This window comes from Melanerpes formicivorus, unplaced genomic scaffold (assembly GCF_026170545.1).
Source record: "Melanerpes formicivorus ecotype bairdi unplaced genomic scaffold, bMelFor1.0.p_v2 SCAF_16, whole genome shotgun sequence".
Taxonomy (NCBI): Eukaryota; Metazoa; Chordata; class Aves; order Piciformes; family Picidae; genus Melanerpes; species Melanerpes formicivorus.
Genome location: NW_027142368.1, coordinates 16,852,457 through 16,877,122, shown reverse-complemented (window position 1 = coordinate 16,877,122; position 24,666 = coordinate 16,852,457). Strand labels below are relative to the sequence as shown.

The 24,666-nt window shown below is 48.8% G+C and overlaps 2 protein-coding genes across 8 annotated transcripts in view; one reads left to right on the top strand and one right to left on the bottom strand.

Annotated features, from left to right (window-relative positions):
* LOC137446088 (golgin subfamily B member 1-like) overlaps positions 1 to 24,666 on the top strand; it is a 53,586-nt gene that overhangs the window by 1,157 nt on the left and 27,763 nt on the right. For 5 of the 7 annotated variants that reach the window (XM_068148430.1, XM_068148432.1, XM_068148427.1 and 2 more), the window contains exons 2-13: positions 2,798 to 2,855; positions 3,450 to 3,593; positions 16,095 to 16,241; positions 17,270 to 17,392; positions 18,022 to 18,189; positions 18,801 to 18,986; positions 20,355 to 20,477; positions 20,808 to 20,921; positions 22,422 to 22,740; positions 23,101 to 23,210; positions 23,581 to 23,698; positions 24,375 to 24,466. In XM_068148430.1, the coding sequence (XP_068004531.1) occupies positions 2,811 to 2,855; positions 3,450 to 3,593; positions 16,095 to 16,241; positions 17,270 to 17,392; positions 18,022 to 18,189; positions 18,801 to 18,986; positions 20,355 to 20,477; positions 20,808 to 20,921; positions 22,422 to 22,740; positions 23,101 to 23,210; positions 23,581 to 23,698; positions 24,375 to 24,466 (1,689 nt within the window). In that variant the 5' untranslated portion in view covers positions 2,798 to 2,810. Of the gene's footprint in view, positions 1 to 2,797; positions 2,856 to 3,449; positions 3,594 to 10,992; positions 11,080 to 16,094; positions 16,242 to 17,269; positions 17,393 to 18,021; positions 18,190 to 18,213; positions 18,304 to 18,800; positions 18,987 to 20,354; positions 20,478 to 20,807; positions 20,922 to 22,421; positions 22,741 to 23,100; positions 23,211 to 23,580; positions 23,699 to 24,374; positions 24,467 to 24,666 lie in introns of those variants that run through there. The other 2 variants (XM_068148433.1, XM_068148434.1) reach the window with 2 other exon arrangements.
* Positions 5,516 to 6,890, bottom strand: SKA1 (spindle and kinetochore associated complex subunit 1). The gene is given in 3 exon segments (XM_068148542.1): positions 5,516 to 5,806; positions 6,425 to 6,464; positions 6,466 to 6,890. Coding segments are annotated over 3 exon segments (756 nt in total).

Genomic DNA, 24,666 nt, shown 5'->3' with positions numbered 1-24,666 from the left:
AGGACCTGACCTGCCTTGATGGCTTCATCAGGAAAGCTCAAGTGAGGGCTCTGAAGGGTTTTTTGCATCAGAAGGCTTTTGGAACAGGTGTGGGGAAAGTTAAGCAGTTATGAGTAGTTCTGTGGGGGTCAGTGAACTCTCTCTGTGCCTGGGTAGTCATCCCAATAGGTGTCTGTAACTGCAGTGCAATATTTTGCTCTGTAGGTTGCTCAGCTGTGAGGTTTCTGTGGTTTCTTCAGCGTGAGCTGCTGCTGAAGTCTGCCCTGTCTGCTGGTGTGTGCTCCTGAGTGCCCCTTGTGCTGCGCCCTCTGAGGAGTGGCTCAGGGAGAGTAGGTAGGCTGGAAACTCTGCAGGTGGTTAGGGTTGTGGTTTTGGTTTGGTTTTTTAAGCTGGATTTGGTTGTGGTTAGAGAGTGAAGGTGAAGACTAGAGATAAGGAGGACACTTTTTACCCTGAGGGTGGTGAGACCCTGGCCCAGGTTGCCCGGAGAGCTGGGAGGTACTCCCTCCCTGGAGCCGTTCCAGGCCAGGTTGTCTGGGGCTGAGCAACCTGCTGTAGTTGCAGCTGTCCCTGCTGATTGCAGAGGGGTTGGGCTAGGTGACCTTTAAAGGTCCCTTCCAGCCCAAACCAGTCTGTGGTTCAAAGCTGCCGATGGGACTTCTTTTGATAACAGCCTGTTGTGATGAGAGCCAAAACCTCAGCTGTAATTTGAGCACCAGAGGAAACTTGTTTTGTAGCATTAAGTGGCCCTCTGTTGTTACCTGGTGGAATTTGTGAAGGATTTGAGTGTCCTTCCTGCTCTTCAGTGAAGAGGAGTGGAAATGAGTGCCTGGTGGGCAGCCAGGAGAGGTTATCAGCACAGCAGGACATGCAAGGTGAAGAGCAGGATGGGCTGTGGGCAGTGATGAAAGCCAGGGTGAGTCTGTGAACTTAGAGGGGAAGGATGAGTTACCTGGCACTGGGAAAACTGGAGAGGGTAGCTGCAGATAATTTGGAGTCCCTGCTTATGCTTCATGTTTGACAGTGCTGTGTGCAGGCCACTGAGGGAAGGAGAGTGGTGAGAGAAAAGTGAATGGAATTGTGTTTAGAAGTACTGATGGGAGAAGGATGTGAGTTGGGTGGTCCAGCACTCAGACTGCAGCTTCACCAGCTCCAGTGCTTTACCTTGCTGTCTGTGCCCCAGCAGAAAGGCAAAAGCATTGTGGTTTCACTTCCTGCTGAGCCAGGGCAGTGTCCAGTTTTGTTTCCCAGCTGGATGTGGAAGCCTCGTCAATGTTTAGTGCCCCTTATGCAAATAAAACCAGATCAGAGCGTGGCAGTGAAGGGCCTCAGGTAGGAATGCTGGCACATGAAGTGAGCAAAAGGGATTGCCTCAGTCAGAGCTGGGAATGAGCTAAAAATACTGATCAATTAAACACAAGTGCAGCACCGTGCTCCCTGCAGTGAGTCATTTTGTTCTCCTCCTGCCTGGGTAACCCTTTCATGTGCCTGGAAAGGAGCCTGGTGCTGGGAGCAGGTCTGCTGGTGGAGCTCTGAGCTGTTAGGAGGGCAGGTTTGTACTTACAAGTTCTGTCATTCCCATCCCCCTCCCAGGGCTCCTTTGGTGATGTTAATGTTAGAAGAGATTCTTGCCAGGCTGCAGTTTGGCCCTGTGGATGACACAGAGGCTGCCATCTGTGGTGCCTGCCTTTGGCTTTGAAAGGGTAACAGCTTTACCAGCAGCCTCTGCTGTCATTCTGGGTAGCCTTTGAGAGCAGCTGTGTGCTGCTGTCTGTTGTAAACTGCTTTCCAGGCTCAGGCCTGCTCTGTGTGTGCAGATTGCAGCAGGCTCATACGCATTACAAAGCACAGATCATTTTCCTCTGGACCTTGCTAGTTGAGAGGGGAAAATGCCTGCACAGGAACAGCTTCTCTCTTCATGCTGCTGTGTGGAATATCATCCCAGGCCCAGCAAGGTCTGTCAGTCTGCTCTTGAGCTTTTCTCTGGGCTTCACTGCTTAGGCTATTTAGAGACTTTGCCCCTTTTTCTTTCCTCAGGTCAGTAAAGTTCTTACCCTTGGGGCCCTTGTGCCTACTTGATCTTCAGGATTTTGGTTTCAAAACCTTGTTGTGGCCTCTCCTTGTGTTTGTTATGAGTCCACAGCTTGCTGTGATCAGAAAGTGTAATCTTGTCTGGTGGTGTGGTGCCATGTAGAGACTTGTGGTACTCTGTTGTGAGCAGGAGCAGTTGCTGTTCCTGGGGCTCCAGGTGCAGGCACTTTCTGCTGATCAGCCACTTCAGGGCTTGCAGCACCCCTCCTGTTTTTCACCTGGGCACCAGTCACACAGCAGTTACAGCAGCTGGATGGTCTTCAGTGTTCTCAGGGTTGATGTGTGTAGAAATAACCATTGATATAACCCTGGTACACTGCAGTGGCAGGCAGTGTGTGAGGGCAGGGTAAACATTAGCAAGCTGTATGTGGTTTGTGTCTCCTACTTAGAGGTGGGAGAAGCAGCTCTGCTGAAAAATGCTTCATGGTGTTAACTCCTTGAAGACTTCCTTGGGGTTGTTTTTGGTAGTATTGATGCTTTGCTGACTAGCAGCTGTTAGAACAGACCCATTGTGAGTGTTTGATGCCTCATGTCATTATTGCTTGACAGCTGGCAACGTGATGGAGATCAGAGGTGCTGTCAGAACCAACCAACCAAATTGGTTTCAAGCATTTTGCAGTGGAATGTATAGAGAAGTGTGAGCTAATGGTAGTTGTCTGAGAGTCTGTGGTACTGACTGTGGTATTTATTTCCTTTGTTTTCACAGCCATCCTGAAATTATGTGGAAATGGGGCAGTGGAGAAGATTCTCCTTCCAAAACAGCAGTAAGTATTGAATTGCTCTTGAAACATTGTTGTCTTAAGGCCTTCTGATGTAGGGAATCTTCAGCTGATGATACACTGATGGGATGTATTTACCATGCCTCAGTTTTAGGACCTCTCAAAGGCAGCTTGGGCTCTTGCTTGGTGTTTAATCTCTTGTGTGTAACACAGCTGCTCTGCTCCCCTTCCCTGTGCTCAGCTTGCTTGAGGAGAACAGCTGTGGGACTTACATAAGCTTGATCCCAAGTGTGTGCTTTGTGTAGAGTAAATTCAGTATCAGTACTTTGCTGCCAGGGAGGCTCAGTAACACCACTGCTGGTTGTTGGGATGCAAATCCAGTGACTGAGGAAGTTCACTTTTACACACCTAGATGGTTTTGCTTTATCTTCAATTAGTTTTTCAGTTTTTAGCAGCACCTCTGACCCAGTGTCCAGGGTCTGGCAGAGCTGCTAAGCAGGGGCTGGTGTCACTGCATACAATGCATGCAAGTGTTAGTACTTGCTGCCTGTGTTTGCAGAGAGCCCGAGGAGGCCCAGCTGAAGGCCTGGAGCAGGTTGTCAGCACTGTGTTTGCTCCAAGTGTGCTTTGTGTCTGCAGGCCGCAGGCTCCCAGGATGCGAGCAGCATGTCGGTGACGGATCTGACCGAGCAGCTGGCCAGCACTGAGCAGCTGGTGGCGCAGCTGAAGGAGCTGGTCAGGGAGAAGGATGCTGAGCTGCGGAAGAAAGATCTCCAGTTCAAGGTACCCTGCCTGTCCCCTGGGCAAGCCCCCTTCAGGCCTGCTGGTCAGGAGCTGGCTTTGTAGATACAGGCTGAAAGTCAGCTGCAGCAGCTGGAGGAGCACAGGGAGTGTTGCTCACAGTATCACTTAGGTTGGAAAGGACCTCGAGGATCATCGAGTCCAACCTATCAACACAGACCCCAGGAGTAGACCATGGCACAAAGTGCCACATCCAATCTTCTCTTGAACACCTCCAGGGACGATGACTGAACCACCTCCCTGGGCAACCCGTTCCAATGACGAACGACTCGCTCGGCGAAGAACTTCCTCCTCACCTCGAGTCTAAACTTCCCCTGGCACAGCTTGACACTGTGTCCCCTTGTTCTGGTGCCGTTTGCCTGGGAGAAGAGACCAACCCCTTCCCAGCCACAGCCACCCCTCAGGCAGTTGTAGAGGGCAATGAGGTCTCCCCTGAGCCTCCTCCTCTCCAGGCTAAACAATCCCAGCTCCCTCAGCCTCTCCTCACAGGGCTGTGCTCAAGGGCCTCTCCCCAGCCTTGTTGCCCTTCTCTGGACATGTTCAAGTGTTTCGATGTCCTCCTTAAACTGAGGGGCCCAGAACTGGACACAGGACTCAAGGTGTGGCCTAACCAAAGCAGAGCACAGGGGCACAATGACTTCCCTGCTCCTGCTGGCCACACTATTCCTAATGCAGGCCAGGATGCCATTGGCCCTCCTGGCCACCTGGGTATCGGGGTGACGGAGATGGGAATCAATACGGCTGACCAATATGATCGAGTATTGTTCCTTTTTTGTTCCAGTGTCGCAGGCCGATGGTGCAGGCCTGAGGTGCAGGCCTATGGAGCAGGCCTGTAGTGCAAGTATAGCACTGTAAAGTGTAGAAGAAACAGGAGACAGGAGAGGCAGAAGTGCGTAGCGAGGCAACTGCTACAACTTATATAAGCTCGGAGTGCCCTGTTGGCATAGCTCCATTGGTTCCCTCTGAGTGACCATGCATTGCACTATTGCAGATTATTGGTCCAACTACTAATGACACAACGAGGTTGTTGATGCAGGTGCACGTCCTGTTGTCCCAAGATGTTTATAGCTACCAGTGTCTTGTTTTAGTTGCATGCTGCAGGCACAGCACTGTGTTGCTCCACTGCTAGCTGGCTCTGCATTTATGCTGAGCATGGCCTACCATCATGTCAGTCTCTAGGCCTGCACTGCCAGATTGCTCACACTGCTTGTCGCTGGCATTGGCACACCTGGGCACGCTGCTGGCTCATATTCAGGTGGCTGTCGATCAGCACCCCCAGGTCCCTCTCTGTTTGGGAGCTCTCAGCCACTCTGACCCCAGCCTGTAGCTCTGCATGGGATTGCCATAGGCAAAGTGCAGCCCCTGGCACTTGGACTTGTTGAATGCCATCCCACTGGACTCTGCCCATCTGCCCAGTCGGTCGAGGTCCCTCTGCAGAGCCTTTCTGCCCTCTAACTGACCAACATCTGCTCCTAACTTGGTGTCATCTGCAAACTTGCTGATGACTGACTCAACCCCCTCATCCAGATCATCAATGAAGATGTTGAAGAGCACAGGGCCCAGCACTGATCCCTGGGGGACACCACTGGTGACTGGCAGCCAGCTGGATGTTGCACCGTTCACCACCACTCTCTGGGCCCGGCCCTCCAGCCAGTTCCTAACCCAGCACAGAGTGTAGTGGTCCAAGCCACGAGCTGACAGCTTAGCCAGCAGTTTGCTGTGGGGGATGGTGTCAAAGGCCTTGCTGAAGTCCAGGTAGACCACATCCACAGGCCTCCCCACGTCCACCAGATGGGTCACCTGATCATAGAAGGAGATCAGGTTGGAGAGGCAGGACCTGCCCTTCCTAAATCCATGCTGGCTTTCCCCTGCTGCATCCTTGGGCAAGCAGAAGGCTGCTCAGCTCAGTAGATGATGTAGCGGACGATCTTGGGGACGTGGACTTCTCTCAGCCTGCAGCAGTGGCGCAGGATGCTGAGGATGGTGTGGAAGCGTTTGTCTGTCTTCTGCTGGGTGAACTCCTTGATATCAGCCTCCACAACGAAAAACTCACCTTTGGTGTCATTTGTTTCTTCCTCCTTGAACCTGTGGTAAAGGTTTCTGGTTGCTGCATTCATGGATTTCAAAGGCTGCTTCAGGATCTTGTACTTGCTCTCCACAGCTTTGTTGATCTCAGTCACAGTGCTGTTAACCTGCTCATAGCTGATTGTTGTAGGGTTGGAAGGGTAAGGCCAAAAAGCCTCTTCCCTCCCCCCTGTAAAGTAAAGGGAAAGAAAATTGAAGGGAAAGGGGAAAAAAAACCTCACAGCTGAATTAGCAAAGCAATGGGTGCTGTATATTTACAAAGCAGGGAAACGCAGGGAAATGTATACAAAATTTATAATATTTACAGTATATACAGAAAGATACAACAGAGTAGCACAGAAATGAGAGTTCCCCCCTCTGCTGAGGAGGTTCCCCACCTCTGCTCCCCCCTCTCTCCCCCTTTCCCCAGAGCTGGTTAGAAAGAGAGAGAAAGAGGAGAAAGTTGGAAGCAGTTATGTGTTAATTGGAAAGCAGTTACTGCAGGCCTTGCAGCTTATCAGTTTCAAGGTCAAGCCTTGGCCGAAAGCCCAGAAACAGCGAGCCGCTGCCACCGAAGGAGCGGAAGAAAGACTGACTGCAAAAGTGCAGGAATTCCCAGGAAACTCTGCTGCACTCCCAGTTCAGAAGGTGCTTCCTCCCAATCTACCAATGAAATTAGTTTAGATCCGTCTTTTCGTTTACAAACATCCGTCCACCATATTCCCTTTCTTCAGGGGACAGCCTCAGACGGTCACACTGATACGACCTTTCATATAAGCAGGGATGTCTGAATTCTTCTGCTGTTATTAATCCCCTCTGTTTAATGACTCCTGGCTCTCTGGCTGGGTTCTTTGGTGGCTCAGGGTTGGCAGCTTTTCCTTGCTCTTTGCTTTTCACAGCTGATGGAGCAGTGCTTGTAGGAGGTTCTTTAAGCAGCTGGGAAATGTTTTCACACAGGTGCTGTGCTTCCTGCAGATCTTTCTGAACAGACTTCTGGAGGTCTTTTAGTGTATCCCTCACTTTTTCCTGCTGGTAAACTTCCATTTCCAATTTATTCAGGAGCTCATGCTCAACAATCAGGTCCTTGCCTGTTTTACAGAGCATAGATTTGAGGGAGGGCTCTTCACCTATCCTTCTTAACTGAAGGGTCCTTGTAACAGTGGCAATCTTGTTGTTGATGTGAAGGCACAAGCTTTCCAGGTCTGAGGATGCCATGTCTTCTGTTCTTGTGCGCTGCGATGGCCGCAGCCCGTCCGATCCCAACAGTAGAGAGGAAGGAGGCCACCCGACGCAGAGACCCGGCTGGCGTGGTGCGGTGGGACAGAGGCCGAATCCTGCGCGGCAGCCGCTCCGGTTTGAACAGGCCGCGCTCTGACCTGCCTTTGGAGTGCGTGGGAGGCGGGGAGGGTGGGAAGCTCGTGTGCTTCCTGGACACCACTGCTTTTTGTCAGGGTGTCTGCTGTCCTAAAACTGTACACAGGCAGCACGTTCCTTGTGTGAGCAGATGTACTTGAGAGGGACAGGCTTGGCCTGCTGAGAGCTCAGGCTGGGCATGGTTGTTTTAGGCTGAATGTGGGGAAAGCTACCAATTTCAAATCCTTGCTGGAGGTGTAGTGGAGCATGCTGCCCAGAGGTTATGGAGTCTCCCTCTGTGAAGAGATTCCAAACTCCCCTGGCCACTGTGCTCCTGGGCAAGCTGCTGTGGGTGCCCTGCTTTAGCAGGGGCTTTGGCCTGGATGATCTCCAGAGGTCCCTTTGAAGCCCAGCATGCTGGATTCTGCCCTACTGTAATGGCTCTTCAGAGGAAAGAGTTGTTTGTTTTTCAGTATTTTTCACAGTATAACTTAGGTTGGAAAGGACCTCGAGGATCATCGAGTCCAACCTATCAACACAGACCCCATGACTAGACCATGGCACTAAGTAACATAGTATCAGTCAGGGTTGGAAGGGACCACAAGGATCATCTAGTTCCAGCCCCCCTGCCATGGGCAGGGACACCCCACACTAGATCAGCCTGGCCAGAGCCTCATCCAGCCTGGTCTTAAACACCCCCAGGGACGGGGCCTTGACCACCTCCCTGGCCAACCCATTCCAGGGCTTCACCACTCTCATGGTGAAGAACCTCCTCCTCACATCCAGCCTCAATCTCCCCACCTCCAGCTTCATTCCATTCCCCCTAGTCCTATCACTACCTGAGATCCTGAGCAGTCCTTCCCCAGCCTTCCTGTAGGCCCCCTTCAGATACTGGAAGGCCACAATGAGGTCACTGTGGGACAACGGAGATGGGAATCAATACGGCTGATCAATATGATCTAGTTTTGTTCCTTTATTGCTTCAGCATTGTTCCGTTATAAAGCAAGCACAGTGCAGAGCAGGCAGCAGAGCTGACAGGCTAGGAAGAAGTGCGCAGAAGTGCGTATTAAGAAAGACTTTACAACTTCTATAAGCTCGGGGGGCATTGCTGGCATGGCTTCACTGGCCCCCCAGGAGTGACCACACACTGTGCTGCTGTGCATTATTGGTTAACAGGTGGGATTGTTGCTGTACGTGTGCGTCCTGTTCTTCCCAGATAACTCTCTGTGTTTATGGCTACCAGTGCCCCGCTTGGGTTACACAGTGTGGGCACAGCACTGTTCTCAGGGATCTCGGGGTTCATGCACCGTAGATTTCCTCATTGATTCTTCCTTTGGACGTGATGTAGTTGTACAACAGTTTGAAATTAACCTCTTTCAGCTAAAGTTAAATTTCTATGTGGAATACACTGAATTTCACCATTCTCCTGCATTACCCAATAAGTAATGGACCTTCAGCTGAAACCACCCCTCGGATAGGCTTAGCCTCTCCTGAGGGTGAAAATACCCAAACAGTTCTACCTAACAGATTCTTTTCTCTAACAACAGGAACTCTATCACCTTCAACTTTCCATAGCAGATCTGAATGTGCAGGTCCAGCTCGGTTCACTGAACCTCTACTATTTACCAGCCAGGTTGCTTGTGCTAAATGTTTTTCCCAGTTTTTCAAAGATCCACCCCCCATGGCTTTAAGAGTGGTCTTCAACAAACCATTGTAGCGTTCAATCTTCCCTGAAGCTGGTGCATAGTAGGGAATATGGAATATCCACTCAATACCGTGCTCTTTTGCCCAGTTCTTTACAAGGTTGTTCTTGAAATGAGTTCCGTTGTCTGACTCGATCCTCTCTGGAGTTCCGTGTCTCCACAGGATCTGTCTCTCCAGACTGAGAATGGTGTTGCGTGCAGTTGCATGTGGAACTGGAAAAGTTTCCAACCATCCAGTGTTTGCCTCTACCATAGTAAGCACGTATTGCTTACCAGAACGAGAACGCGGTAGAGTGATGTAGTCAATCTGCCAAGCTTCACCATACTTGTACTTGGACCATCTGTCACCATACCACAAGGGCTTAAGTTGTTTTGCCTGCTTAATAGCAGCACAAATGTCACAGTCATGGATGACTTGTGTGATAGCATCCATGGAAATGTTTATGGATCTGTCACGAGCCTATTGATATGTTGCATCTCTGCCTTGATGTCCTGACGAATCATGAGCCCACCGAGCTAAGAATATCTCACCTCGGTGTTTCCAGTCGAGATCAAGATTAGAGTCCATGTCTACTTGAGAAACTCTTGCAGCTAGATCTGCCTGATGGTTGTGTTGCTGTTCCTCAGTAGCTTTGCTCTTAGGAATGTGAGCATCGATGTGTCTCACTTTCACTGGAGTTCTCTCGATTCGATCAGCAATGTCCTGCCACAGGTCTGCTGCCCAAATGGGTTTTCCTTTCCTCTGCCAACTACTCTTCCAGTTCTTTAGCTAACCCCACAGAGCATTGGCTACCATCCATGAGTCGGTGTAGAGATAAAGCTTTGGCCATCTCTCACGTTCAGCCACGTCGAGAGCTAGCTGGACAGCTTTTACCTCTGCAAACTGATTGGATTCTCCTTCTCCATCCTTCGCCTCTGCAACTCGGCATGTTGGACTCCACACTGCAGACTTCCACCTTCGCTTGTTTCCAACAAGACGACAGGAACCGTCTGTGAACAAAGCATATTTCTTTTCATCATCAGAAAGGTCATTGTAAGGAGGAGCTTCCTCAGCACGAGTTACTTTCTCCTCTGGAGGTTTAGCACAGTTGATGCCTTCAGGCCAACTTGAGATCACCTCCACTAGACCAGGTCTTTCAAGATTTCCCATTCGAGCTCTCTGTGTTATCAGAGCCATCCACTTGGACCAGGTTGAGTCTGTGGCATGATGTGGTGTGGATCCTTTGCCTTTGAACATCCAATTCAAAACTGGCAATCTGGGAGCTAAGAGAAGTTGTGATTCAGTTCCAATCACTTCAGAAGATGCTTTTACTTCTTCATAGGCAGCCAAAATTTCTTTCTCTGTTGGAGTATAATTAGCCTCTGAACCTCTGTAACCTCGGCTCCAGAAACCAAGAGGTTGTCCACGTGTCTCACCTGGAGCTTTTTGCCACAAGCACCAGGTTGGACCATTGTCACTTGCAGCTGTGTACAAAATGTTCCTAATGTCTGGACCATCTCGGACAGGTCCCAGACCCATTGCTTGAATCACCTCCTGCTTTATCTGGTCAAAGGCTGCTTGTTGTTCAGGTCCCCAGTGGAAATGGTTTCTCTTTCGAGTCACATCATACAGAGGTTTCACAATCTGACTGTATCCAGGAATGTGCAGTCTCCAAAATCCCACTATCCCTAAGAAACGTAGGGTCTCTTGCTTGTTTGTGGGACTCGCCGTGGTGGAGACTGTTTACCACATCCACTGGAATGTGTCGGCGTCCATCCTGCCACCGCACTCCCAGAAACTGAATCTCTGTGGTAGGTCCTTTCACCTTGTCTCGCTTGATGGCAAAACCTGCATTCAGAAGAATGCCAATGATTTTGTTCCCTTTCTTGAAGACTTCCTCAGCAGTTTTACCCCAGACGATGATGTCATCGATGAACTGGATGTGTTCTGGAGCACCGCCTTTCTCCAGAGCATCGTGGATCACTGCATGACAGATGCTTGAGCTGTGGATCCAGCCCATTGGCAGTCTGTTGAAAGTGTACTGGATTCCTCTCCAGGTGAAAGCAAACTGAGGCCTGCATTCCTCTGCTATGGGAATAGAGAAAAATGCATTAGCAATGTCTATGGTAGCATACCATTTGGCCTCTTTGGATTCCAGCTCATACTGTAGCTCCATCATGTCTGGCACTGCTGCACTCATAGGTGGTGTCACTTCATTCAGGGCTCGGTAGTCTACCGTCAGACGCCAGTCTCCATTCTGCTTCCGCACAGGCCACACTGGACTGTTGAAAGGTGAATGAGTTTTGCTGACGACTTTCTGACTCTCCAACTGACGAATCAGATTCTGAATGGGCAACAAAGAGTCACGGTTGGTTCTGTATTGTCTGTGGTGCGCAGTCTGAGAAGCAACCGGCAATTTAATGTTCTGTGTCTTATGTTGTCCCACAACTGCAGATTCATCAGAAAGCTCAGGTCTAGCAGATAGCTTCAATTTTTGTCCATCAGTTTCTACAGAAGCTACTCCAAAAGCCCATTTGTAACCTCTAGGGTCCTTGAAACGCCCTTCTCTCAGAAAATCAATTCCCAAAATACAAGGTGCATCAGGTCCGGTTACAACTGTATGCTTCCTCCATTGTTTACCAGTTAAACTTATATTAACCTCTACCTTACTTAACTCTTGAGATCCACCAGTGACTCCCAGAATAGTTATAGACTCTGATCCCTGATAATTTGATGGTATTATGGTGCACTGAGCTCCTGTGTCAACCAAGGCCCTGTACTTCCGAAATTGTGAAGTGCCAGGCCACTGGATGTACACATCCCAATAGATTCTATTATCTCTGTAATCCCTCTCCTCCCCCTGGCGGGAGGCAGGGCACCCCTAGTTATGGGGAACATGCATACATGTGCATTGCACATAGTTTGCAGGGTTATAACTTTGCATGTTATAACTGGAGCCACTGTTGGAGCCACAAGAGTCCTTCTGGGGAACTGTGGAAGTAACAGCTACCCTTCTGGTATTGCTACCTCGGGTTCTGCCACTTTGCAATTCCCTCAGTCTCCTGAAAAGATTAGAAGTTGGTTGGCCATCCCAGCGGTTCATGTTCTCACCAAACTGATCACGCAGAGTTATCCAAATAGTTCTACGTGATTGCCTTGGTGGTCTGTTTTGGAATGATCTGTTTTGGAATGACCTCCTTGGAGGATGTGTATTCCTCACAGATGAAACTTGTATCCACCTGGAGGGAGAATTGAAATTATCCTTTTGTGCCAATTGGGATATGGAATTTCTAAATTCATCCTTTAACTCTTATACAATTTTGTATATCACCAGACATAGTTTTAATGGCTGAAACCAAAGAACCATGTGTCATGCTGTCCTCCAATTGTCTCATTTGATCACTGAATTGGCCAACCGTAGGGGAAGCTCCACCATAATTTCTTGACACAATTCTGCTTGCCAGAATGTTTGCATAATTAGAAGGAGCAAGTTTGATGATCTTTTTAGCAAGACCAATACCCACAGGAATGTCATCAGGATTCAGAGTTTCATGTTCACCATAGAGTAGCTCTCTAACAGCAAATTCTCTCAAGCACTTAATTCCCTCATCTATGGTAGTCCAGGGTTTAGGATTCCATGGAAGATCATCTCGGGAAGGGCATTTTAGGGCAACCGCCATTAAAAGGCGTATCCACAGATTAACCTTACCGAGAGCCCTGCCTAGATGTCTATCTATTCCATTATCCCTCGAGAGAGTTCCTAACTGAGCTGCTGACTTGTCTCCAACTGTTAGAGCTGGAGCACCTGTATCATAACACCTACTAAGCCAAGCTAGAACTGGCTCCTTATCTGCCCTGGTGAAATCTTTACGGACATTTTGCAATTCCTCACGTGGTGACGAACACTCTAAAATATCATCTTCCTCTTCTTTTCCCTGAACTTTTGTCCATATAATCCTGCTGTCATTTTCTCAAGGATCTCTTTGAGCTGCGAACCACCTTTGCCAGCTGCTTTCCTAATTTCATCTCTATCCTGCTTTGATCTCACTAGGTTAGCTAGATCTTTAAAACAAACCGTCTCTTCCTCCTCAGCAGGATTTCTTAGAGTAGAGGGACCCTCACCAGGATCAGTCTCCAGCTCTTCTTCTCCATCTTTGGCCATACACCTCTAGTCTTTAAAACAGCCACCTTAACTGGAGCTGTGTTTGAATTTACAGCCACCTTAATAGAAGCTGACAGGTCCTGAGATAAATCAGCTGCTGGGGCAGTGACTTCCGGTCCCACCGAGGGAGTGGGTGGAAGTGTCGTTGCTCCGTTAATGGCCGACGGAGAAGAAGAAGGAGGAGAAGGAGTGGGCGCCATGTTGATACCGGCCGCCACCCTTGACAGCTTGCCAGAATCAGCAGCAAAGTCATTTAGAGCTGCTTTACCAATTAACTTTTTAGTCCTCTTTTTAACTGACACAGATTCTCCACATTCCTCGTCACTAGATGACTCTGGGACTGATCCAGAGCCACGGCATTTTCTTTTTGATCTAGTTTTAATAACAAAACAAGCTTTGGATATCTTTCTCTCTCGCCGCAGAGAGAACAGTAAATATGCAATTACCATCACCAGCAACAGATTTATACACATCACATAAATCACCTTTGGATCCCAGGCATCACCTAACGTTACTCTCTCCTCAGGTGGAATCTTAAAACCCTTTATCTCAATTGGGAGAGTGGTGGAGGTAACATTCCTGTATCTTGCAGGCCACAAGAAATCCACGCATTTTCCATACCATAATCTAACTCTATACATAACCCACATATAAATTGTCCACACCAAATATTTGCCCAGGTAATCCAAAATCAAACCCAAACAATATCTGTAAACCAGAGCCCCAAAAATTGAAAAGAATAATCGCTCCACAAACCACAACACCTTCATGTTTGCTAATTCAGCTAGAAAACACTAAATCAATCAAGTAATAAATTAAACTAATTATCTGCCCCACGTTGGGCGCCAAGAAAAAAAAATGTCGTAGGGTTGGAAGGGTAAGGCCAAGAAGCCTCCTCCCTCCCCCCTGTAAAGTAAAGGGAGAGAAAATTTGAAGGGAAAGGGAAAAAAAACCTCACAGCTGAATTAGCAAAGCAGTGGAGCTGTATATTTACAAAGCAATGTAGGTTATGCAGGGGAATATATACAAATCTACAATATTTACAATATATACAAAGATATACAACAAAGTAGCACAGAAATGAGAGTTCCCCCCTCTGCTGAGGGGGTTCCCCACCTCTGCTCTCCCCTTCTCTCTCCCCCCTTTCCCCAGAGTGGGTTAGAAAGAGAGAGAAAAGAGGAAAAAAAAAGTTAGAAGCAGTGTTGTGTTAATTGGAAAGCAGTTAATACAGGCCTTATCAGGTTTGTCAGTTTGAAGGCCAAAGTCTTGGCCGAAAGCCCAGTACAGAGAGCTGCTGCCCTGTGGAGGAGCGGAAGCAAGACTGAAGATAAAGTGCTGGAATGCCCAGGATACCCTCCTGCGCTCCCAGTTCAGAAGGTGCTTCCTCCCACTTTACCAATGAAATTAGTTTAGATTGTTCTTTTCATTTACCAACTTCTGTCCACCATATTCCCTTTCTTAAAGGCACAGCCTCAAACGGTGACAACTGTTCTGTTGTACTGCTAGCCACTTCTGCACTCATGCTGGGCACGGCCTGCCACCATGTCACGCTCTAGGCCTACACTGCCTCACACTGCTTGTTACAACCATTACCACAGGTCACCTCGGAGCCTTCTCTTCTGCAGACTGAACAGCCCCAACTCCTTCAGTCTGTCCTCACAGGAGAGGTGCTCCAGCCCTCTGATCATCCTTGTGGCCCTTCTCTGGACACCTTCCAGCACCTCCACATCCTTCTTGTAATAGGGGCTCCAGAACTGGACACAGTACTCCAGGTGGGGTCTCACCAGGGCTGAGTAGAGGGGGAGGATCACCTCCCTCGACCTGCTGGCCACACTTCTGATGCAGCCCAGGATCTGATTGGCTTTGCAGGCTGCAAGTGCACACTGAGAGCTCCTGTTGAGCTTCTTGTCCACCAGCACCCCCAAGTCTCTCTCCTCAGGGCTACTTTCCAGCCAGTTACTGCCCAGCCTGTATTTGTGCCTGGGATTGCCTCGACCCAGCTGCAGGACCCTGCACTTGCTCTCATTGAACTTCATGAGGTTGGCTTGTGCCCACCTCTCCAGCCTGTCCAGGTCCCTCTGGATGGATCCCTTCCCTCCAGCGTGTCTGCTGCACCACACAGCTTGGTGTCATCAGCAAACTTGCTGAGGGTGCACTCAATGCCACTGTCCATGTCACCCACAAAGATATTGAACAAGCCTGGTCCCAGGGCTGATCTCTGAGGGACTCTGCTTGTCCCTGGCCTCCACTGGGACATGGAGCCATTGACAGGCACTCTGTGGGTGCGGCCATCAAGCCAGTTCCTTATCCATCTAGTGGTCACCCCTCACACCCATGTGTCACCAGTTTGGAGACCAGGATGTGGTGTGCCACGTCCAATCTCCTCTTGAACGCCTCCAGGGATGGTGACTCAACCACCTCCCTGGGCAGCACATTCCAATGACCAATGACTCTCTCAGTGAAGAACTTCCTCCTCACTTCGAGTCTAAACCTCCCTTGGCACAGCTTGAGACTGTGTCCCCTTGTTCTGGTGCTGCTTGCCTGGGAGAAGAGCCCAACCCCTTTCCAGCCACAACCACCCCTCAGGTAGTTGTAGAGGGCAATGAGGTCACCCCTGAGCCTCCTCTTCTCCAGGCTAAACAATCCCAGCTCCCTCAGCCTCTCCTCATAGGGCTTGTGTTCAAGGCCTCTCCCCAGCCTTGTTGCCCTTCTCTGGACACCTTCAAGTGTTTCGATGTCCTTCTTAAACTGAGGGGCCCAGAACTGGACACAGGACTCAAGGTGCAGCCTAACCAGAGCAGAGTCCAGGGGCACTGTGACCTCCCTGCTCCTGCTGGCCACACTATTCCTAATGCAGGCCAGGATGCCATTGGCCCTCCTGGCCCCCTGGGCACACTGTTGGCTCATATTCAGGTGGCTGTCGATCAGCACCCCCAGGTCCCTCTCTGTTTGGGAGCTCTCAGCCACTCTGACCCCAGCCTGTAGCTCTGCATGGGATTGCCGTAGCCAAAGTGCAGCCCCTGGCACTTGGACTTGTTGAATGCCATCCCATTGGCCTCTGCCCATCTGCCCAGTCGGTCGAGGTCCCTCTGCAGAGCCTTTCTACCCTCTAACTGACTAACATCTGCTCCTAATCACTTCAGAGTTGTTTCTCTCCTCATGGCAGAGTTGAAGGATGCAGTTGTTCACACAGCTAAATTCTTCCTTCGTGGTGTTTGTAGGAGGAGAAGGAATCTGCTGATGCCAAACTCTCCAAGCTGAAGCTACAGAACAAAGCCAAGGTTGCTTCATTAACCTCACAGTTAGAAGAGCTTAAGAAACAGTTACCAGACTCAGGAGGATTAGAGGGGAAAGCAGAACCAAAGAAGGTATGTGTGCATTTTAAAGCAGACATCATTGCTGCAGGGCTGTGTGCTGGACTCAGCTGGGGAACCATAGGTCACTGAGGATCGGGAGGGCTGTGTGGATGCTGTCAGTCCGTCTGTCTGTCTGTTTCATTCTTCTTTTGTCTTTCTACAGCCATTTGGAACATTGTACATTCCTTCCAAAGTGATGTAGTAAAAATACTCCTACTGATCTTCATCTTACTACCAGATCAAAGTTGTAGTGCATTTGAGTCAGGAAGAGAAGCATTTGAGAAGCAAGGGAAACAAAACCTGGCTTGTTATTTAATGGTAAAAATAGAGACATTGCCTTGATGGCAAAACATAACTTGTGTGGGAATGTCTGCTGCCAGTGTTGTGCTGCTGGCAGAGATTCTCAGATCTGGCTGTAGTAGTGCAGACTTGCACTCCCTCAGCACAGTGTATTCTGACTCCCTGCTTCAGCTGTAACTTCAGTATTTCTGGGGCACTTTGTAAGGTGTGCTGGAAGGGAACAGAGGCAGGTGAGCTTGTTGAAGCCCTTAAAGACATGCAATAGCTAATTGTTTATGCTTCTGAGCTCTTTTGCTAGTAAAACATACTCCTAGCAGCTGCACTTGGCAAAATATATCTGTGACCCAGTAGTTACACATCCTGAAATTGAGATTGGAAACACTGTGCTTACAAACAGTCTTGCGTGAACCTTTCTTCCTTCCCCTGGTAGTCCTTTTCTCCCCTGAGTTCTATGGACTACACCTGCCAGAGGAAATGAGTGCCCTTCCTGCTCATTTTACTCCACTTTGCAGCACCAGTTACCATTAATAATTTAAATGTCTTACAGGCTTGGCACAATTCTGTGCCTGCTTTGTCTGGCTCCCACACTGAGTGTGTGGTGTGTAAGAGCCCTGAGACACGAACCACGAGTCAAAGGCCACTTCTCAGCAGTGTTAGCCAAGCAGGCAGCGGTGCAGAGGTCAGGTGTTGCCCCTTTACAGAATGCTCAATTCTCTGCTTTGGCTTTTTTTTTTCCCCAGGCATCAAAGGATGGTGACCAGGAAAATGCTGCAGCAAATCGTGGGAAAATCCTAGTACTGAGGAGGAGGATTGAGGAGCTAGAGGGCCAGCTCACACAGAAAAATGAAGAGCTGCAGAAAAAGGTGGTGCCCTCCCTGCTGCTCAGGCTGTGCTTTGCCACCTTGGCAGTGCAGGGTTGTGTGTAAATACAGTGAAATGCATGAATACATGGAAATGAAGAACAGGTCCAGTATTAAACAGGTAGTTGGGAGTTCTCTGGTGAGTAGGCAGAGCAGTTTGTGCTACAGCCTGCCCAGGCAAACACCACAGGAGCTCTGCCGTTGTGCCCTTGGTGAGCACCGAATCCTCAAGCAGCTGTTGTGGTGGTTGGAGAGTGAAGGGAATGCACAACCTGGGATCTGTGGGTTAATGCTCTCTTTAAATCCTGTGTTTGTGGAGAAAAATGATTTTGGTTTGCTTCAGGGTTTTTTTTGGTTGCAAAAATAAGTTTCAGCAGGAAGAAATGTGGGCAAGGGATGGTCTCATGTTGTGGGTTGTAGCTGCGGTGTGCAGCGGTGTGCGGACCTGCCTGGTGGCAGGAATGGGAATGCTGCAGAATTCCAGAGGGCAAGGCTCAAGAATTAAAGACTACACTTAAAATGGAGCCAGGTCATAAATCTGATTGCTTTTCCCCACCCTAAACCAGGCACTAGGGAAGCAAAGGCAGCTGTGGAAGAGCAGATTACAAGCACTGCTCTCTCTTTGTTTTCAGAGCGTGGAGCTGGAGGCCCAGCGCTGCCGTGGGGCTGAAATGGATGCCATGCTGGCAGAGAAAGAGAAGAAGTTAGCTGAGAGAGATGCTTACATCATAGATTTACAGATGGCCTGTGGCTCAGGTGCTGCTTCCAGTGAAGTACTCCTGCCTAATGAAGAGCTGAAGGTACATTAGCAGCTCAGATAGAAAATCTCCATAGAGGTTTCATGGAATCAACGAGTTCTGATGCGTTGTGTGGTGGATCCTGCTCTGAAGCACAAATCCTCTGCAGTTATTCATGTGAATAAAAATTCTTTACTGATTATTTTCATTGAATGGCAAGGGTTTGAAACTAGGGCAGGGTAGATTTAGAGTAGAAATGAAGAAGTCCTTTACTGTGAGAGTGGTGACACTGGAACAGGTTGCCCAGAGAAGTTGTGGATGCCTCATCCCTGGGAGTGTTTAAGACCAGGCTGGATGAGGCCTTGAGCAACCTGGTCTAGTGGGAGGTGTTCTGGTCCATGGCATGGGATTGGGACTGGATGATCTTTAAGGCCCATCCAGTTCAAGCCATTCTGTGATTTATATTGGTGGAATATGTATTTACTTCTGTTGCCTGTGCCTTTGATGTGTGTTAGTAGTGACTTCAAAATGTGCTGCCAAATTTAAGTCATACTAGAACCAAACCTGAATTTTCAGTTGAATGTTGCTTTACCTGAGAGAAGGGTTAGGAGGTGACTTCAGGATGGGTTTTCTGGGGCTGTTCTTGTAACTGGCTTTTGGTTTGCATTCTAAAGAATCAGCTGGCTGTGAAAGAGTCATCACTGCAGAGCATGGAGGTGCTGGTGCAGAACCTCACCAAGAAGGTTGGAGACAGCGAAGAAAAGTGTAGCTTGTTCCAGGAGCAGATTGAGAGTCTTAAAAATATACAGAACAAAGAGAGGGAAAGTTTCCAGGGGAAAGAAGCTACCTACATGGAAAATGTAAGTAAACACACTGGGCAAACTTTTCCATTCTTTGAGAGGAGAAGTGCTCTCTTGGCTGTGGTGTTTCCATCTCAGTAGTTAAGAAATGCTGCTTCTGACTTTGGGTGATTCTTGACTAAAGCTCTGGGGTGTTCAGGAGGAGGGAGAAGAATGAAGCAAGAGGCAGGCTGTGCTGCTGGTCACTGAAAAGTTTTGTGCAAGGGAGTTTAAGGATGTGGAGGGACTTGTGTGTGACAGAGCAAAAGGAGTTGTGCAGAATTTCAGTTGAAGAGCTTCCAAACATCTCTTTCTGCTGCATCTCCCTGGTGGCAGTGGGTTTGGGTGACTGCAGCCAACCATTTTAGGCACAAATGGCTGTCTGGGATCAGTCAGCTGTGCTGTGAGCTCCTTGGCACACTTTGTGCCAGGGGAGCATGGGGAAAGAATTGGATTTTCCTCCTGAGTGGGCAACTTCTCGAGAAGTTAGCAGTTGTTTAACAGGCCAAGGCAAGTAACACCTTGATAAATAATGCTTTAAAAAGCTAAAGTGGGGCTGTGGGGCATGTTACCCACTGCTTGGTGTCCTCAGACCCTCCCAACTCCCTTGGAAGCTAAATCTCAGAACTGCAGGTATTGTGCCTGATCTCTCAGCCTCAGAGCTGTACCAGGTAGGAAAGTCCTCATCTCAGCCTTTCTCACATCACCTGATGTCTGAGTTTATTTTATCTGTGATGAAAAAGCTGCTTTTGATGCTGAGCATGAGCAGAGCAGCACACAGGGAGTTAGTTTTGGTGCAGAAAAGAGAGAAAAAGATGAGCAGCTGGGGCAGTGGAAGCCCTTTTGGTGAGCCCAGCGTCCTCACTCTGCTCTGGCTAGGGCTTTATAGGACTTTATTCAAATTGCCCTTAGTGAGATGGCCAAAGTTCTAGCCAGCTCTTCCACACATTGCACCATGGCTCAGAAAGGGCCTGCTGGAAGTGGAATAGAGGTTTGGAGGAGGAGACAGCCAGGTTTCAGAGCTGCAGTTTGGGCTCCGGTGGTAGAAATTTGCTGGAAGTGATCTGTGTCATTTCTGGTAGAAATCAGCAGCTCCACATCAATGGCATCCAAAAATGGGAGGGGAAGGGCTGTGATGCTGAGCACAAATGGGCAGTGTGGAGCTGCTTGTCTACAGTGCATGGAATTGGGACACCTTTGCTGTGAGCTGGAGCTTTGTCCACGTGTGCCGCTGGTGCCGGCGATTGCTCACCCATTGCTGTGCTCCTCGTTAGCTGGAGGCCAAACTGAGACTTGAGATGGAGCACAGCATCTGGCTGGAGACTCTTAGGGTGTCTTTCACTATGCCTCTGTGGACTGGTTTGGTGTTCACTGCTGATGTGATTTTAGGTCCGTGTGTTTCAAGATATTATCCGGGAGAAGGAGAAGGAGCTGGAAGCACAGAGAGCAAAGCACGAGCAGGAGCTCTTCAAACTGGCTGCTAAATCTGATGCCAGTGCTGACCTAGAACAGGTAGGCTGCTCTGGACACTCAGAAGCTTGCTTTGACTTAGATGTGACTCTTTGGAATCATGTCATTCCTCACCTCCATGGTGGAAGTACCTGGCTGTGAAATGGAGCTTGTGCCTGCCTTTCTCTTCTGAGAATTGTAACTCTTACTGAGGCTCCTTCTGTGGAGATCTTCAGACCCCACCTGGAGCTGATCCTGGGCATCCTGCTCTGGATGAACTGCTTTAGGAGGGGGATTTGGCTAGATGGTCTTCATGAATCCCTTCCAGCCCCCACCATGCTGGGGTTCTGTGCTTGATTGCTTCATTTGTATTTTACTGTATTTTTCTGCTAGCTACTAAAGGCCTTGAAACAGAAGCTCCATGAAAAGGAAGAGGTCATGCTGGGCAGGACACAGGTGATAGATGTCTTGCAAAAGGAACTGGATGCCAAAGACCAGCAGTTGCAGGTAAGCAGCCTGTGTGCACCCCTGAGCTCAGCAGGTCAGTTACAGTTCCCTTGTGCTCAAGAGATACTTTGCATTAAATGTTTGGGCAGCTCTCTGGGAGGTGTGGGCAGAGCCAGAGCTGTGCCCATGCTGATTCCAGTTAGGAAGTGAACTCAAAGGGGAGGTAGAGCCTGTAAAATGTGTGACTGTCAGCTCTCACCCACAGTTTGTCTTGATTCTTTTGGGAACCTTACCATAGAGGGAAGACCTTTTGCTGTCAAGAGATTTTAGCTTCTCTAGGTAGACCTCAGGAAGCCTCAGTCTGAGGCTTTGTTTTGCTGCCTGCCTTGCCTTCTGCTGTATTTCTTCTGATTGCAAAAGCAATAGCTAATCAAGGTTCTTTGTGTTGCAGCACCTAGAATGAGCTCTCATAGTAGCCTTTGAGTGCTGCTGCTTCAGTTCAGAGGTGCAGAGAAAGGGTGTTGCAGTCTCTCAGGGTCTCCCTGCTGAAAGAGGCATCAGAGCCTGTCTGCCCTGCCAGCTCCAGCATTTTAGCTGTGCTCTTCCCAACTAATGTTAGCTTACCAGGGAAGCTGCCAGAATCAAAACCTGACTAGAGATAGTTTCAGCTATGTACTGAGGTAGATGTCCTGCCTAGGTAGTTCAGATCCATGGTGGTTCAAGCCTTGCCCTTCCCATTTGTTAGGCCTCCTGCCTTAAGCAGGCTGGGTTGGCTGCATCTTCCTGCAGTGATGCTTTGCCAGGACTGATGGTCCCTAGTGCTAGGGCATTGAGGGGACAGGCATACACACCATGAGGGTAGGAGGAAGGGGTTGACTGTGACAAGATGTAGCACTTAGGATGAGATTCCATTGCAGTTTAAGAATTAAACCAGCAGGAAGCCTTGCTTGTTTACATCAGTTTTAACCACAGCTTGGAAACATTCCCTCTGCTGTCCTGCACAGCTGCTTTACTTGGATAGTTTATATTCCTAGAGCCATGTATCATGAAAGTAGTTATTTGTACAGCAGGTCTAATGTGAGTGGACTGCCCTGCTGCTGCAGGGATCTGTAATTGCTCTTTATTAAGGTAACTAACACAAAGGCACTGGCAGTGGAGTAAGCACTGACATAAAACTGGTTAGCAGCAAGATACTGTGAGAAAGGACTGGATCTGTTTGCCAACAATGGATGTAGGGGAAAACACCTGCTGGCTGTGTGGTGAGTGTTAGGAAGCTTTGGGTTCACAGTTGGAGACCTGCTGCTGTTTGTGGGGTTTTATTTCACATTCCTTTTTATTCCCTTTTCCCCTCTGGGGGAGGCTGTGTGTAGCTTGCACTCAGAGTGGTGCTCCTCAGCTCTGACCTTCCAAGACAGAAGCTTTTGTAGTACAGCCAGGTTCCAAACAGTAGCCTGACTTCTGCCTGTGTGGTAGGTGGGAACACAGATGCAGCATTTGCCAGTGACACTAAAGATACTTTGCATCCAAATATGAAGGTGGTTTGTTGTTTGTCTTTTCCAGGAACTGAATGAAAACCTGAAGCGTCTTCTGTCTGAGAAAGAAAACCTGCAGTCTAAGCTGGATGCTGAGAAACATGTAATGAGAGCCCAACTAAGAGACATGCTGGAGAAACATGAGCTGGAAATGACAAAAGTGAAGGAGAAATATAATGCTGAACTGCATGAAATTAAAGAGAAACATGAAACTGAGCTGCAAGAGAAAGAGCAGGCCCTGTTCCAGCTCCAGAGACAGGTGGCAGAGTTGGGTGGTGGCAGCCAGAGTAACTCCAAAGAAGTTCATCTGGAGTCTGTAACCAAAGAGAAGATGGAAGGTTTAGAAGGTATCCTGCTTAAACAGTTGCTGCATACAAAAGGTTTCTTTGCCCCAGCATCTCTGCCCACTTCCTGCCTCTTGCAAGTAGAACTGCACTTGATTGCTGGAAAAGTTATTGCCAGGCTAATCTGTGATCCACTACTGTAAGGGGGAGGCTTCTGGGGTCTCCAGGCTGGTCACAGCAGCTGCAGATTTCTCACCACCTCTTATTGTGAGGTCTTTCTGGAAATGCAGTTGCCCTGTGTGTGTGTGTGTGACTCCCAGCTGTGTGAGCGTGGAACTTGCAGCTGCTCAGAGAATTAAACACAGGCCTGGTATTAGTGATCTTTCTACAGTTTTGAATCCTTGGTTTTGTCCTGTTTCTCAGCCCAAGTGAAACTGAAAACAGAGGAGGCCAGCAAGTCTGAAGCAAAGTTTTTGAAGATGAAGGCCTGGTCCAAGTCAAGAATCAAGCAGCTGGAGGATGAACTCAAACGTGTATGTGGGACACTGTTTTCATATTCCACTGCTCTGCTTGGAGGCTTGACTGGGAAAAGGGGGAGGTGGGGTGCACAGGGTGTTAAAAGCATTTCCTGGAAGTATCTTTCTGTATGAATGCTGTGTGAAAATGGAGTGGACAGAAAATGTGGCTGCAGGGTGAAGTGTCAAGAGGCAGCGCTACCCAGGCCGGTGTTCCCAGCGTTCAGGAGTAAGGTTGGTGAAGGTTAGGTAGTTTGCTGCACTTCCCAATTCTAGAAAGGCAGCTGTTGTCAGCCAGAGGGAAAGCTGCTTTGCCTTTGCCAGGTTTCTGCTGTTTTGGGGCATTTGAAGGACTCAAGGCTGTTGGGTTGGTTTTTTCTCTCTTTAGTTCTCCTCAAAGGACAACGATGTGTCTGCCTTGAACGGTCGTGTCTCCCAGTTACAGATGGAAAATGAAGAGCTGCAGGCAAAACTGCAATCCCTGCATGAGATCAGAACCCAGAATGGTAAACCCAGCGTTTTCTTGTGCAGATGATTCAGAGAGACAAGGAGCAGTGAGCTTTCTCTGGCATGGTCAAAGTGTTTTCTGAACAGACCCTGAAGTGACTCCAGTCCTGCATGCTGTGGTTCAGTTACAGCTCAGCTTTTCCTTCCCACATCCACCTGTACACGATTCTTCTTGCATTTAGATTTGGGCAGAAGAGGTGGAAACTTTGCAGGAAGCAGAGGAGGCACTTCTTTAGAGGGAAAAGGAGACCAATCATAGCTGGAACATTTGCCCAAGTACATGCAATGCACTTGAGAGCAGTGAGGGGCAAGGCCAGTAGCTGTTGCCATGACTGCTGTCGTCTCCTTGGAAAGGATTTGAGAGAGAATGTTTGCCTATAACCACAGGCAGTTTAAAGCAGAGCTCTGAGAGGTTTCTGTTTCTCCTTGGGTTATTTTCTGTGCTATTCTTTCTGTAAATGGCAAATGGTAGTTTTCAGTTCTTCCCTCTAAATTGCTGGCACATTAAAGCACTCATTAGTGTTTAATAATGAAGTCAGTTTCATGGGGAGGTGGATGCCACAGCCCAGCACCCCATGTTGTCTGAATTTCCATTCTGAAGCTGTCTTGTAAATTTTTGTTGGACTTCCTGTTGGGTTTGTGTCCTAATGACCCAAATGTATTATGTTTCTGCAGAAGATCTGCTGACTAAGCTGGAACTCTATGAAGAGCAGCAGAGGAAGTTGCAAGCTGATCTTGACCAAGTTACCAAGAGGGCAGCATCACAGGTTAACTTTACAACTCACCTGCAGGAGTTACTGATTAACTCAAACTGTGTTAATGAGACTTTGATGGGTGTGTTAGCTGGCCTTTGGAGATGGAGCTCTCACAGCAAGCAGCTGTTCAGCTGGATAGCAAGCCGACAGGTTTTGAGTTAGAAACATGGAGTCACAGAATGGTTTGGGTTGGAAGGCACCTTAAAGACCAT